Here is a 15,078-nt window from a genome sequence, read left to right as displayed (position 1 = left end):
ATGCTTAATGGCAATAGTTGATAAATTATAACATGCCAGAAATATCATGCATGCTTTTGAAAGGCAGAATATTAATGTCTCTCCAGATGTCTCTAGAAATTAAATAGCATTTTTGAGTTGCCAGAAGGTTTTAATAACCAATCTGAAGAGTCTATAATTTAGAACAAATTATAATTTAATATGAAAAAAAAATTATCTATAGTCCTGCATCAGCCATGAAGCTGAAGCTGCCTAGATTTTCAGAAGGCACACATCGCCACCTCGTATACCCATGCTTAGTCCATTATGTGTTCTCTTACAACAATAACTCCACCATAGGATTATTTGTTTATGTGTTGTACAGTGCTGGTGCAGGACGGCTCCCAGATTCAGTTATGTGTTCAATTTGCTGAAGATTATAATTTCCAGAAACACACCTTCCTAGCATGTATCAAAGACATCTACATAAGTCCCTCATCACACAAGTTCCCTGCTGTCCTCTCCGGCTCAGGAGTAAGGTGCTCTGCTGCTGGCCACTATCCCTAGAAGCAAGGCTCACCTTAGCTCAAACAACACGCAGTCATCGGGAATGCTGGTGGGATGGCTGGGAGGTGACTCCTCAGAGGCAGAAGGCTGTTTCCCCAAGTTCGCTCCTCTGGCTGCCATACTGGGAGTGGGTGGAGCTGAAGTTGTTGCCTGCTTATCAGCTCTTTATATCCACTCTGTCACCTAGAGGCAGAAAACAACAGTTCTTTCATTTTCCTGTGCAGAAATTAATGAAATTGGTAATTGAGGGTGTAGTAGTTCAGCCCTGCAGCAAACATTCAAACACAGCAGGAACACTATAATAAAAAATACTCGGGGAAGAGACACTATTCAAATTACAAGTACTGTTCTCTGCATCTGCCTGTATGATTGGGTTCAGGTTCTCTAAAAATTTTGGAATTAATTTTAAAAAAATCATTATGCTTATCAGAGCATAATGTTTTATCAGAGAAGGACTCCACTTCAAGACTTTTTTTTTTAAAAGAACTGATACAGTAGGTGAGAAGCGTAGTGTAGTCCCTACTTTAAGCATTCAGAAATTTAGCAAAGAAAGTTCGCTCAGAGCTGGGTCTGTTGGGGGCCACGGTGAAGAGATCTGGCTCTGCAAGAGCTGCCTTTTTTTTCCAGACTACCTTCAGAAAATATGACATTTTTGTATAAGCACCCATATCACGTTGCTCTGGAAAAGCTTTCCTCCCTCTCACTTCTTCACTCTTGCTCCTGTAGCAATACTTCCTCTCCTGGTGTTCAGCTACAGAACTAACACCAATTCCAAAGCAATTAATTTCATGAGAATACAGGCACACACTTAAGGGTACCACAAACCCAGACTTGTTGGCTGTCCTGCAGCCATACAAAATGTTTGGGCAATGTTGCTCCAAATCAGGATGGTTGTGTTTGAATTCTTGGTTACCCTGTTTTGTTTTCAAAATGACATTCATGCATCTGTTTTCACTTCACTGTTTGCATGAGAGATAAGTTATTCACATTCTTTGTCACTGCACTTATAATACTAAATTACAATTTAGTAGCTCGTTAGTGAGAGTAATTGCCAACATCTTTCCAAATAGCCTGTGTCCACTATAAATGAAACTTGCATAAATTAGAAAGGGGTATTTTGCTCAAAGAGAGCATAAGAATATTTTATGCTATAAATGAATACCTTGATGTGGCTAGTAGTGTTTAGATTACTATAAAACATCCCTTGTGTAATTAGGAAGCACATTTTTGTGCAATTAAGAAAATGAATGAGAATTAAATTTTGAGAGAGTGCAGGTGGTATTGCCACCCTATTGTAATGTAATACATGCTGACACTTGCATAATTTTTATATACAGCTACTGCAATGTTTAGGAATGCTTTTTATATTAAGCTAGAAAGTGATATATAGTTTAACTTCAGAAATGCCAGAGAAACATTGTTCTTAAAAAAAAGAACCGAGGAGTTAAAAAAATATATTAAATCCACCCTATGTACAGTGTTTCTGTTCCGCAGTGTTCAAAGGAAGCTCTTTGGAAATTGGCTTTAAATTTTTTTTAAATATGTGATTCCTCCCCTTTTCCCACAGTATATAATTCATGAATACCTAAAGCTCTGTGTGCTTGTTTTTGGCTATTTGCTTATAAATTTTTCCTAGCTGAGAAAAATCTGACAGATTGTAGTATAGCAAAGGTATCACATTAAAAAGCAAAGACAAATGGAAAACAATCTATTTGCTTTCAGTTTTAAAAAGTGACAATTATGAGAGACTTTGGGATCCCAAGTCCAAATACATACACTCACATGTGTACTTGAAATCACTGTCATTCTTTTGAGCTGGAGGAAACTGAAGAAATGGAGGTTCATGATCACTTCTGACATAAACGAAGTGCCCATGTCACAAGCAGTTAATAAATGCCTATGTTCTTTTGGTTTCAGTATTTATCTAGGGTGGTGTTTTTTCCTGTGGTGCTGCTACCTCCTTTTGGCTTTCATTTTTGTACTCTGTCATGGTGAGAATTCCAGCTAAGTCTGTACGGTTTTTTGCCTCTTTCAAATACTGCCCAGGTTTTTAGCAGCTGCCAGCTGAGGCAGATTTCACCTCTCCTGTCTGCACAACTGCCTAAAAAGCGATATTAACACTCTATACTGAGACAGAGTGCAAGGAGTGTCAGTAGCTGCTTTTCTGGAGACACATGTAGAATGTGATGTGAGAGAGCCAAGAGTCCCTGGAGAGCATGAAATTCTGAGTCTTGTCTTGTGTTAAATTGCTGGAAGGTTCTTTACAGTGGTAGCGACTGCAAACCAGATCCCACACAGCAGCTAATCAGTGTGGCTGCCTTCCACTTCGGTGCCTTCTCTGCAGAAGTGATGCTGGACCCAAGCGTTGGACCACAGGATACAGTGCACAGGGGTGCTGAGAAAGGGCAGCAAGCTGCCTCACTTAATTAATTCCTCATGCAGCCATCTAGAACTACTGTCTGAAAACGCTCAGTTCCAGTCCTTGTTTCATCTGGCAGCTGCTCAAGATACAGAAGTCTTACTTAGGTCCTTAGGCAGATTTTCTGAATCTGGCTGTAATAGAAAATCCCAGCACAGGGAACTAACGGGTGTCCTTCACCAGGTTTTATAAATAATGGTCCTGAAAAAATGTTATTTCACTGAGAAACAGGAAAGAAACACCCACATCTAGAAATGAATTTCTTCTTCAGTAAGGAGACAGAGCCATTTCTAAAACTCTCTAATTTAACCTGCAGAGTATTTTTACCACCTCACAGAAAGTGAAATGCACAGAATAACAACCAGCACCCAGAATCACACAGAAGAGGACGGAAGATGTCTGGAGATGGAGAGGAAGTATCATATTCACTGTTGCCCTTGGAGTGCATGACTCTTAGAGGTAATTGATGGTTCCTGGAAACCCAAGAGTACTCCTAGGGAGATGCTGAGCCTCATCTTCAGGACATTAAAGTTTAGCTCAAGGTAGAAAGGTTTTTCACTGTGAGGTCTCTAAGCAGGACCACAGGTACTGGAGTTCCACTTTTCTTAACAGCTAAAATCCACAACTTTTGAGTTCATTACAAATTGCAGATTTTTTCACCTCCTTTATAAGTACCCTCTTCTGATGTCACCTAGGTCTATGACACCTCTCTGTCCTGTTGTCCCACAGCAAGCCATATGCTGTACCTTTTGGAGAAGCCCCTTTTTGTCCTGGCCATCCTCTATCCACGTCTCTGCTCTTCGTTCTTGATGTTGCCCTGAGAGGTAACTTCCCTTTCTCTTCTGTGGTGGCTGCTCCAGTAAAACACTGTTCAGGCTGCAGAAAAGAGGAGGAGATAGCATAAAGCTACACTGTTTGCTTCCAAGGTAAGCAACTCTTCAGAACTGTGGTTGGGAGGCTACACTTGAGTTCCAAAGGGGTAAGGGACTGTGCAGAGGCAAGGGCACAGTGTGGTTAAGAGGTAACCATGTGTAAACATCACACTGCTTGGAACAGCAGGCAGCTGCCTCTCATGTTGTCACTTGCCTGCTTTCAAATTCACAGCCATGTGTCTTTCCCCACATTTTGGGCGGGCTTTTTTCCAAATTTGAAAATTGTTCAGAAATGGCAGTGGGAAATGCCTACTATTTGCTATTTGTGGTGAGAATAATTTCCACACCGCATTAGTAAGAAGATAGTCCTGTATTATTATATAACTGAAAGTAAAACAGAACGGAGAAGGGGTGGAGCGTCTGCAGCTGTCACTAGTGCAAACTTCATCCTAACTTCTGTGGCAAGCTACTGCACAATTTTCCTGAGACTCGTGAGTATTTTACAGCTTTTAACATTCTTTTGTTTTTCTTTGTCTCTTTCTTTTATTAAAACAATGAGGGAACTTAGATTTCAATTATTCATATTTTTTTTTAAATTGTCTCGTAGGATTTGTTATAAAAAGACATAGTTTAAGTATTATATTTAGCCTTGTACCCAGCACCTGTTTCTCTGTTTCTGCTGTGCAGGAGACATCAGCAAGTATGGAGAATTGGTGCTAGCCAGTGAAAATTTGTCATTGTTATCTAAGAAATTCATACAGCAAAAAGGAGAAGAAAACAAAGATACTGCTGTGAGCCTCATTAACATAGCAAGGACAGAGATATAAAGCTGGGAGAAAAGTTATTTACCATCTTAGTGTATGCACTGGAAAAAGCATTAAATGCAGGCAGGGAAGTGAAAATCTGTAGTCAAGTGGAATCCTACTGCAGTGATACAGAGATACAGCGGCTAACAACAGTGTAATAGGGAGACATGAGCCAGTCATAAACCTGCGTAAGCAAATGCATTTATGAGTCTGTTGTTAAGGATACCACTTTGCACTAATGAAACTAAAAAGCAGGAGTAAAAAAATGTGTGGGGCAGAAGCTTGTGGAGGATTCTGTTGTCAAAACCTGCAAACTTACCTCTGTAAAAGCCAGCAATAGGAAATTCTCCTGCAACGCGCACAACCACAACCTTGTGGTTCTTTCTGTAGGCAGCAGGTATATTTGTGCTGCTTACTTTTTTAAGAGTCTGATATTGCAGAAGAAAATCCTGGTTATAATTTCACAATGTTTTGCTATACTTTCCAAATAGTAGCATGGTACTTCTTCCTTCGCCTGTTTGTGAATGGGTTTATTTTTACTTACGGTTACTGATTTATTTGACACGTACTAGACAAACGGAAGGGTATTACGTGGGGATTTTATTTTGGAAGGAGATACTTCATTATAAATTAACTTAGTATAAACAAGTGATCTTTGCAGAGATATCACATGCATTCTCTGGGAGCCTGCTGGAGTGTTCTAAACCCTAAGAACGTGCAGTATGACTTGGGAGCCTGTCGCAGTCGCTTCACCTCTGCGAACTCCAACAGCCCAGGTCAGGTTTGCCAGCTCTTCAGACAGACCGGAACTTTCGGAACCGGCGAAGCGGCGCCGGTGCAGGCGGGACGGGCGGCGGGGCGCTTAGCGCCGTGCGCGGGGGGGTTCCCCGCACCGCGGGCACCTCGGGGGGATGTGGGGGGGCAGAGACCCGCCGGGGGGGCGCGGGGGGGTGGGGGCAGAGACTCGCCGGGGGGCCGCGGCTGGCGCCACAGCGGCTGACGGGACGCGGAGTGACGGCGGCCGCCGCCCGTCCCCGGCTCAGGGAAGCCCTTAGCGCGGCCGAGCGCTCCGGGCAGCCGGGCCGCAGGAAGGGCGCGCAAGCGCTGCCAGCTCGGGCAGGGAGCAACGGTGTCCGGCCGGCGGGAGGCCGCGCCCCGAGCTCTGCACCCGGCGTGTCTGGCCGCGGCTGCCCGGGCAGAGCTCCGGTGGGACCCCGCAGCCACCCCGGCGCGGGGCTGCCGGCCGTGCCCCGCTCTGTGCCGGTACCGGGCGCACCTGCGGGAGCGCCGGGCAGAGGCGCCGCGCCGCTCGGTGGCAGGGCGCCGGGCGGGGGGGGTGGGTGGGGGGTGAGGGGTATCGGGGAGTGCGGAGAGAGGGACTGCTGGCATCCCACCCTGCCTTTCCCGGGACGGGCCCGGGCGCGGGGTAAGGAGGGTTCCCTGTCCTCCGCCTGGCTGAACACACGGACTTAAGGGACACAGGACGCCCTCGGTGGCCGCCCCACCTGCCCGTGCGTGCCAGGCGTGGGGCTCTGCCCGCGGCACCGAGCAGTAACGAGGACAGCGGTTCAGCCAGCACGGCGGTGCTGCTGGGGTTGTCAGCCTATGGCCTGTGTCAAAACCGCTTCCATAAAGAAAAACAGACGGGTCAGCGTCACAGGAGACCCCCTTCCGAAGGGAACAGGAGGCCCTGCATGCACACTGGCGCTGCTAGGGCGGGCTGCTGCCTCCCTGGGGCCGGGGCTAAAGGTGTGAAGGGAACGCTGCCTGCTGTGGTACAGCCCTCGGGTTTCCCCCCCTGGAAAGGGAAATCCATTACTGATTTTTCAGGTAGGCAGCAATGAAGTTGCAAGAAGTCCGAAGGCAACTGAAAGTCGTTGGGGCCTTGGGACGACTGGTTAAGGGATCAGGAGCACAAGCAGTGCTCTCCTCTATTCTTCCACTTGCAGGGAACAGTGAGGGAAGAAATGGGAATAGCCAGCAGATCCATACCTGGCTCCAAGCCTGGTGTCACTGGCAGAATTTTGTTTTTTTTGATAATGGTTCAGTTTACATGACACCAGGCCTGCTGGCAACAGACAGGGCATGCCTGTCTCAAAAGGGGAAAAGGATCTTTGCACAGGAGTTAGCAGGGCTCATTAGATGAGCTTTAAACTGGATTTGAAGGGGGAAAGGGCTAAAACCAGGGTCGCTAAACAGGCCTGGGGGCTGATCGCCAATGTTTGAGGGACGGTGTGCTACAAAGGTCCTTGGGTCTGCTCTCTCAGCCGAGGTAGGGGATGGAGACCCATATGGCAGCAAAGAGGCAGGGGTTAGTGACGTGTTAGAGACCATGGAAGTGCCTGAGAACGGTCGCGCAAGCAGCAGGGCTTCTCCCCCAGAAAGGAGGCGGGATCGCTCGCCCAGCTGAAGTGCCCCCACACCAATGCACGCGGCACGGGCAGCAAGCGGGAGGGGCTGGAAGGCACCGTGCAGCGGGGAAACTGTGATGTAGTTGCCATCACGGAAACACGGTGGGATGACTTGCACAACTGGAGTGCCGCAATGGATGGCTATAAGCCCCTCGGAGGGCAGAGGCAAGGAAGGAGAGGCGGTGGGGGAGCCCTGTGTGTCAGGGAGGGTTTGATTGTCTAGAGCTGAATGACGGTGATGACGGGGTTGAGTGCTTATGGGTACCAATCGGGGGGAAGGCCAACAGGGCCGATAGCGTGGTGGGAGTCAGTTATAGACCACCCAACCAAAATGAAGAGGCAGGTGAAATATTCTAGAAGCAGCTGGGAGAAGTGTCACAATTGCTAGCCCTTGTTCTCATGGGAGACTGGAACTTAACGGATTTCTGCTGGCAAAACAACTGCACCACAGAAGTGGAGAGGAAACGGCCTGGGAGGTTCCTGCAGCGTGTGGGAGCTAACTTCTGACACAGCTGGTCAGGGAGCCAGCTAGGGAGGGTGGACCACAGAAGAAGAACAGAGAAGGACTTGTGGGTGATGTGGTGGCTGGGGGTCGCCTTGGGCATAGCGATCACGAAATGATAGACAGAGTTATTGATTCCCAGAGAAGTAAGGAGGGGAGGTAGCGGAACTGCTACCTTGGACTTCCATGGGGCAGATTGTGGCCTGTTTAGGAGCCTGGCTGACAGAGTCCCTCGGGAAGCAGCTGTGAAGGGCGAAGGAGTCCAGGAAGGCTGGGCGCTCTTCCGGAAGGAAATCTTAAAGGCGCAGGAGCAGGCGGTCCCCATGTGCCAAAGGACAAGCCAGCCGTGAAGAGCAGCACCCTGGCCGAACAGAGAGCTTTGGCTGGAACTCAGGGAAAAAAGGAGAGTTAGTGACCTTTGGAAGAAGGGGCCGGCAACTCAGGATGACTATAAGGGTGTCCTAGGAAGAAAATTAGAAGAGCCAGAGCCCAATTAGAACTCACCAAGGCACCTTCAATCATTTGCCAGCAGTCCTGGCTAACCGGGGAGGTCCCAGAAGTCGGGCCGTTAGCAAACGTGACGCCCATCTACAGGAAGGGCCGGAAAGAGGAACTACAGGCCGGTCAGCCTGACCTTGGTGCCGTGGAAGGTTACGGCGCAGATCATCTTGAGCACCATCACGTGGCCCATGCAGGACATCTGGGGTGATCAGGCCCAGCCAGCAGGGGTTTATGAAAGGCAGGTCCTACTTCACTAACCTGATCTCCTATGACAAGGTGACCTGCCTAGTGGATAAGGGAAAGGCCGTGGATGTTGTCTACCTGGATCTTAGTAAAGCCTTTGACACCGTTCCCCGCAGCATTCTCCTGGAGAAACTGGCTACTCGTGCATTGGACGGGTGTATTCTTTGCTGGGTTAAAGCTGGCTGGATGGTTGGGTCTAAAGAGCTGTGGTGAATGGAGCCACATCCAGCTGGTGGCTGATCAGAAGTGGTGTTCCCCAGGGCTCAGTCCTGTTTAATATCTTTACGAGCGGTCTGGACAAGGGGATGGAGTGCACCCCCAGTAAGTTTGCAGGTGACACCGAGCTGGGGAGGAGTGTTGATCTGCTTGAGGGCAGCAAGGCTCTGCAGAGGGGTCTGGGCAGGCTGGATCCATCAGCCAAGGCCAACTGCATGAGGTTCAACAAGGCTCAGTGCCAGGTCCTGCACTTGGGTCACACCAACCCCACACAATGCTACAGGCTGGGGGAAAGAGTGGCTGGAAAGCTGCCTGGAGGAAAAGGACCTGGGGGTGCCGGTTGATGCATGGCTGAACACAATGAGCCAGCAGTGTGCCCAGGTGGCCAAGAGGGCCAACAGCATCCGGGCTTGTATCCAAAATAGCATGGCCAGCCGGACTAGGGCAATGATTGTCCCTCTGTACTGGGCACTGGTGAGGCCGCCCCTGGAATCCTGTGTTCAGGTTTGGGCCCCTCGCTGCAGGAGGGACACTGAGGGGCTGGAGCGTGTCCAGAGACGGGCAGCGGGGCTGGGGAAGGGGCTGGGGCACAAGTGTTGTGAGAAGTGGCTGAGGGAGCTGGGGTTGCTTAGGCTGGAGAAAAGGAGACTCAGGGGAGACCTTACTGCTCTCTACAACTACCTGACAGGAGGCTGTAATCAAATGAGCATCAGACTCTTCTCCAGAGTGACAAGTCACAGGACAAGAGGAAATGGCCTAAATCTTTTCCAGGGCAGTGAGTATTAGATGGGATATTAGGAAAAATTTCTTGACTGAAAGGGTTATCAAGGATTGGCTGCCCAAGGAATTGGTTGAGTCACCATCCCTGGAGGTATTTAAAAGATGTGTAGATGTGGTGCTTAGGGACTTGGTTTATTGGTGGATGTGGCAGTGGTAGGTTAATGGTTGGACTTGATGTTCTTAAAGGTCTTCTGCAACCTAAACTATTCTATGATAACTTACTGTCATTAAGAATGTTTGAATTCTCTGGGAAGGAGAATATTATGGTCAGATCCATTCTGAGGCTTCCCAGTCCTTCACTAAAAATAGAAGGGGGTCACTGGGGACAGAGGCACAGGCTGATGTGAAGTAATTAAGTATACCACATAATGCTAGATTTTCCTAAGAAGTGCGAAGTACCTTGTCAGTTCAGCTTGCAGATTCTTCCAGGCCACGGCCAGTAATGCATTTGACACAAACTTTCCAATGTGAGGTGCACAGTTCTGTCAGCCAAATGTTTCCCTCTTCTATCCTCACAGAGTTCAGCTTGCTGTAGCCAGCACAGCAGGGAGAAGGACAATCTGGAACAGTCCCCCTGTAAGACACACAGTTTTATCAAAATAATGTTTTGTGGTGTAAAGAGGATCACTGTTCTGCAGGCCAGCACAGTGTTATTGCTTGCAGGCATCAGTAAAGCATAGCAACCCAACCTCAGTTGTTGGAAGGAACTTGTTAGTTTGCACAAAGTACATATTTTATTCCTCTTGGTTTTTACATGACATGATCTTGTTGCTATATCCTCTTTCATCACTGCAGCATCAACGGGAGCTAAAACCTGGGAAAGTAAATACCCTTGCATTCATGTTTTTCATGAGGTCTTTCTTTGAGCTTAAAAGCTCATAATGGAAGGTAGTAACTTTAAAGGTTATTTTAACTACAGGACTGTAATACATTGCCAATTCTCATTATTATAACATATTTCCAATTCTCTACACCAAATCATACTGTTAGGCAAAGCATGAACATCTCAAACATGTCCATTTGCTGTGCATGCATGCTAAAATATTTCTAATTTTCAAAAGTATTTAAAAAGTAATTGCTCAGAAATGGAGGGGGTGGGGGGTAAATCCCTACTATCAGTTATTTATTATCAGCTACTTATTACTCAGAGAAATGTGTATGAAACAAAATCTTATTTTCTTACAAGTAGTTCCCAAATTTAAAGACATTCTTCTTACTCAACCCCAGATTTCCAATTCTCATTTTACAGGCTTTGGTAGGACAAGAGTTCAGTCCAGGAATAAATGCTGACAGATGAACAAACAAGCTGATGTATTTGTCTCTGCAAAGACCAAACTCTGGTAGAAAGCACTATCGGTAGGTCCTCATGGGAATATATGCTCAGACTCCTTTTTGAGCAGGAGTTCCAAGGGATAGGACTATGTTGGAAGCCCCTGATACCTAGACACACAGATTAGTCTTTCACAGACAAAAGGAATTCCAATTTCTTATTGTTAATCCCAGATCAATTTACCTTTTCACTGCTTCTGTGCAAAACCCTGAACCTTAGCCACTGGTACCCATCTCAAAGATTCTTGCATGCTGAAGGCTCCTCTGCTTTTTCTGGGCCAGTGCTGTTCCCAAGATGGTGCTATAATGCCATGCTCAGAATGAACCTGAAGGAAGGACTATAAGAGAAAGACATTTCATTCAAGATGCCTGTACAGTGTCAGTGTAAGCAGAGATCCCACCTGGTGGGGGCTGAGTGCCACTTTTGAGATAATATTCTGCACATCTCTCTGCACCACATGAGAGGTCTAGTCTGGTATTTGCTCCATGTCCTTTAACTGATCTGGGGCGTGTTCTCCACCATCCATCAGGATTTATAGGCGGCTGGGGCTAGATTTTTGTAGTGTGATGACAACAGAAAGAATTCAGGCACCTCAGCAGCTAATAAAAGCTTTCCATCTTCCATTCATAAATTAATGTGCTAGTGTAAAATAAGGAAACTGATTCTTTTTTAGCTTAGAAATTAGTGAAGAGCAGCAGAAATATTTGGAAGCCAGCGGGAGATGTACTATATAATTAAACTGTTTTCTTTCCTGATAGGTTATTATCAGCAGGTAATAAGATGTATGCATCATTACAAATCATCTTAAAGTATTTCCTGCTATAACAGATGAGGTATGTCTTTAGTGGCAGTATAGGGTGATCACTCAGACACTGTTGCCATTATAGCTGCTATAAATTAAAACTTAACAGTTTAATAGTTTATCAATTAACTCTAGTGCCAATGCTTAAAAATTCTTTACCAAAAAATGGCTGGTTTTTTCACCTACTGAGGAACTTTTTAAAAGCCTGCTTTATAAAAATACCTATAGACTAGAAGGGTTGCACCCTGTGACAGTTATAAAAACCTTATACCGAAGTTGCTAAATCAGCACACCCATGACCAGAATTTATCAAGTGTTTTAGGGTCCCTTCTTGTAAATAAAAATACCAGTGAATCAAATTTACTGGCTGTATTGCCATATTCTAAACTGCTAGCCAAAAATGGTTCCCACTGCACCTTTCCCTGGCTGCAGACTCTGCCAGAAGGCTGTGAACGTCAAGTGCTTAGCAATTTTCTTCCCTAGAGTTTAAGCTATAAGCAAGGCCATGTGGAGAAGTTTATTGTCTCCACTGGAGAAAGGACTTGAGCTGTTTGGCAAAGTCAGGTCACCGTCTGCCACAGATCCTATTTGTGCAGATACAAAATATGACAATGCAGTTACTGAGCTAATTATCTTATGAACAACTTGTGCAGTAGAAGACCCATTTTATGTAAAGGAATAACAACACTGACAAGGTTTCACTCTGCCCATCTTAAATATATTGTGTTAATATGTTGTTAACTATTATTAACATAATACCAATTCTGTAACCAATATGATGGAAAATTAGGCATGAACTCTGTGGCCTCTTTTGGTGCTGCATTGACTGATTAAGAATTATGGTACCTGTGTGTACCTCTGGCAAGTGACCAAGTGTTACTGTCTGCCTGCAAAGGGAATTAGGAACCTTAGCTGTCCTTCCAGGATTAAAGAGCGATATTGCAGGAATGTGGAAACCTGGTGCGCCTGACATCTGAAAGCTGCTGGACTTACCAGTTGGTGGTGACTACCATCAACCTGTTTGTAACAAGCTCACTTGTTCAAAACCAACTAGTTATATCTGTTTGTATAAGCCATACTGGCCCTCTCCTGAGTCACGTAGCTACACTTTGAATGCCATTAAAATAATAGACATTTGCATACCTGTTAAAACCAATAAGAACATGGGAATGGGAGTGACAGTAACTCTTGCAGGCTCCTCTGTTGTAGCCTATGGCAGAAATCCCAAGAGTATGGTTTGTTACCCTGATAGCATACTTTGGTAATGCTGTGGTTGCTAGGTGGAGTTTTTCTTTGTGCTGCTTCTTGGCAGAGTAAATACATCAAATATTGTTTCACATTCCTGAGGTTAGTTCTCATACTAGAGTTACCATGATTAGTTGTACTCAGTGCTGCCACATGCCGTGTAGGTCACCGCCAGGCAGTGGAAGGGATGGGAAGGAGGGCAGCACTGGGAGCCCACCTGGGATTGCACTGGTCCCTGTTCTCATCCTGGGGATTCCAAGTGTAAACCTGACCTGTGATGACCAGCACTGGATGCTGTGATGACAAAAGTAATCACATCGGGGTTTACCTGCTGTCTTGCTGCTTACAGCTTTCTTTCACTCATTTTATTTAATTTTAAATCTTTTTGTTTAATAAAAAAAAGGTCTACAGTCGTATCATAGGCACCAGAAGTGTGACTTTACACTGGCTAGAAAATATATATCTATATCTATATATATAAACCCAGCAAACCCAGGAAAAACAGATACTCTCTATTTGATGTATTCTTTTGTATGGCCCCATGTCTGATTTGCTGCACATTCCTTGCATCGTGTTGTAAATCCAGAAAAATTAATTTTAAGTTTTTTGCCCCCCCTTTATGACACCTACCAGTATAGTATCCAACTGCTCCTTGAACATGAAGTAGTTAATTTTGCCCAGAAGTCCTGAGGGATAAGAAAATGGGAATTTTACTTTACAAATGGAAAAAGACTGGAAGAAATTAGTGATTTTGGGTCCAGTATGTGATACCTGGAGATGGATTATTTTTTTTTAAAAGATTGTTTAGCATGCTGTAGGATTGTCTGTGTTCACATATAGCCCCCAGTGTGTTCTGTTGCAGCTGTGAGAACTCAACACTTTTTTGAACTAAGCTCTGTAGAGGGCACTAATTTCTTCTCCACTGGAGAAACCTGCATCTGAGCTAGCTGACTGTAGAGACTAGAAATATATGTTTGGGGACCATGAAGCATTTCATCCTAAGGAAGATATACAAAGCAACTTAAAGTCAAGATTTCTTGCAGGAGGGAACTCAGAAAAGGATTGTTACTTGTGAAAAATCTCGGTTAAGGGTCTTGCCCAAATTACAGGGAGATGGTGAGATGAAGGCAGGGACAGGACTGTTTCTCAGAGCTGTATTCAGCTACCTTTGTCATTGAACCCATACTTTTCTTTCTGTGGCCTTCTGCCTCTTTTCCTACACAGCTTCATTTTATAATTTTTTTTTCCAGGAGCTTGGTCCATTTGGTGAACTGAATCCGTTTTGTTTATAAATCCTGTGACAAAATAAGGAAATCATTACATCATACTGTGATTCAAGGTTTAATATCTTTTAAAATTAGGAATACATGGGAAGGAAGTGAGCATGGGATTGAGTTTCAATTTCTCAAGAAGAATATGCTTTAGTGTTTATAAATGCTCCCACTTCTGCTACATTCAACCTTTCCTCCTTCCTTTCACCTCCACCTTGTCTCAGTTCTTTGCTGTGCTTTCCATTCAGTCATACTACTCAAATTCACTGCTGTGCACCAGCAAGATCACTGATTTCTGATCCTCAGCCTTCACCACATTATTCCTGTAGGAAGCCTTTTTTTTTTTTTTTTTTTTTAATACAAAGAATTCTGCTTGCCTCTGAAGCTCTAAGATAGAAAACGTTAATTGTGAAGAGACTGCTGGAGACCAGCTATACAGTGCCAACAAATCTTTTCTGCAATTATGTAGTCTAAGCAAGCCACTCATGACTTGGCCAAGTTTATGCAGGTTTTCCAGGCTGCCAAACTTGAACACATTACTAAAAAGCACAGCTTTAATTAAATGGTTATAAACATTTTCTTTATATGAAAGAAATGCACATTTCTGCTAATTTGTTTTTCGAAAATGACTGAACTACTCTTGATGGGACTTAAAAGAAAATTACCAGCCTAAGTAATTTCTAACAATTTCAGCTTGACCAAACTAAAAGCAACTGAAACTGAGTCCTATTGTTTGAGACCCAGCTGCAGAAGGTCTTAACAAAACAGCAGGCAATAGCCCTTTTACATATATAGAAACAGGACTGTGGTCCCAGCCCATATCTTTGAAATTATCAGTGTTTAATTTAATTTTCTAAGAAAATGCTTATGCAATCACATATCTGTGCATGTGTACATATTTCTGTCCCCTTCTTCCATCACAGTTTTTAATTCAAAGCCTAATTTCATTGAATAATTTACATTGGAAGAGGCACCTACAGGTCACCTCTTCCAGCCTCCCACCTAAAGCAGGGCTAACTTCAATGTTAGAGCAGGTTGCTCCAGGCGCGGTTGGTTTTTTAACACCTCCTGAGGATGGGGCTTCCACAACATCTGTATGCAGCCTCCTTCACAAACTTATTTTCTTGCAGAATGTGTTAGGATTCCTTTTATAAA

The 15,078-nt window shown here is 45.0% G+C and overlaps 1 protein-coding gene and 1 long non-coding RNA gene across 6 annotated transcripts in view; one reads left to right on the top strand and one right to left on the bottom strand.

Moving 5' to 3' along the window:
• LOC130160513 (uncharacterized) overlaps positions 1-15,078 on the bottom strand; it is a 75,130-nt gene that overhangs the window by 59,142 nt on the left and 910 nt on the right. Inside the window, exons 2-7 of the long non-coding RNA XR_008826012.1 lie at positions 13,819-13,947; positions 13,283-13,338; positions 10,789-10,942; positions 9,675-9,849; positions 3,691-3,820; positions 539-708 (exon numbers count right to left, since the gene is read on the bottom strand). This is a non-coding gene — a long non-coding RNA (uncharacterized LOC130160513). The remainder of the gene's footprint in view (positions 1-538; positions 709-3,690; positions 3,821-9,674; positions 9,850-10,788; positions 10,943-13,282; positions 13,339-13,818; positions 13,948-15,078) is intronic.
• Positions 3,782-15,078, top strand: part of IL15 (interleukin 15) — a 39,078-nt gene continuing 27,781 nt past the window's right edge. For 2 of the 5 annotated variants that reach the window (XM_056363045.1, XM_056363036.1), the window contains exons 1-2: positions 4,289-4,307; positions 5,284-5,398. In XM_056363045.1, coding sequence (XP_056219020.1) covers positions 5,345-5,398 — 54 coding nt within the window. In that variant the 5' untranslated portion in view covers positions 4,289-4,307; positions 5,284-5,344. Of the gene's footprint in view, positions 3,871-4,159; positions 4,308-5,283; positions 5,399-15,078 lie in introns of those variants that run through there. The other 3 variants (XM_056363054.1, XM_056363065.1, XM_056363073.1) reach the window with 3 other exon arrangements.

The sequence above is a fragment of the Falco biarmicus genome, chromosome 1, assembly GCF_023638135.1.
Source record: "Falco biarmicus isolate bFalBia1 chromosome 1, bFalBia1.pri, whole genome shotgun sequence".
Taxonomy (NCBI): Eukaryota; Metazoa; Chordata; class Aves; order Falconiformes; family Falconidae; genus Falco; species Falco biarmicus.
The sequence above is the reverse complement of the archived record's forward strand: the minus strand, read 5'-3'. Positions and strand labels throughout refer to the sequence as shown.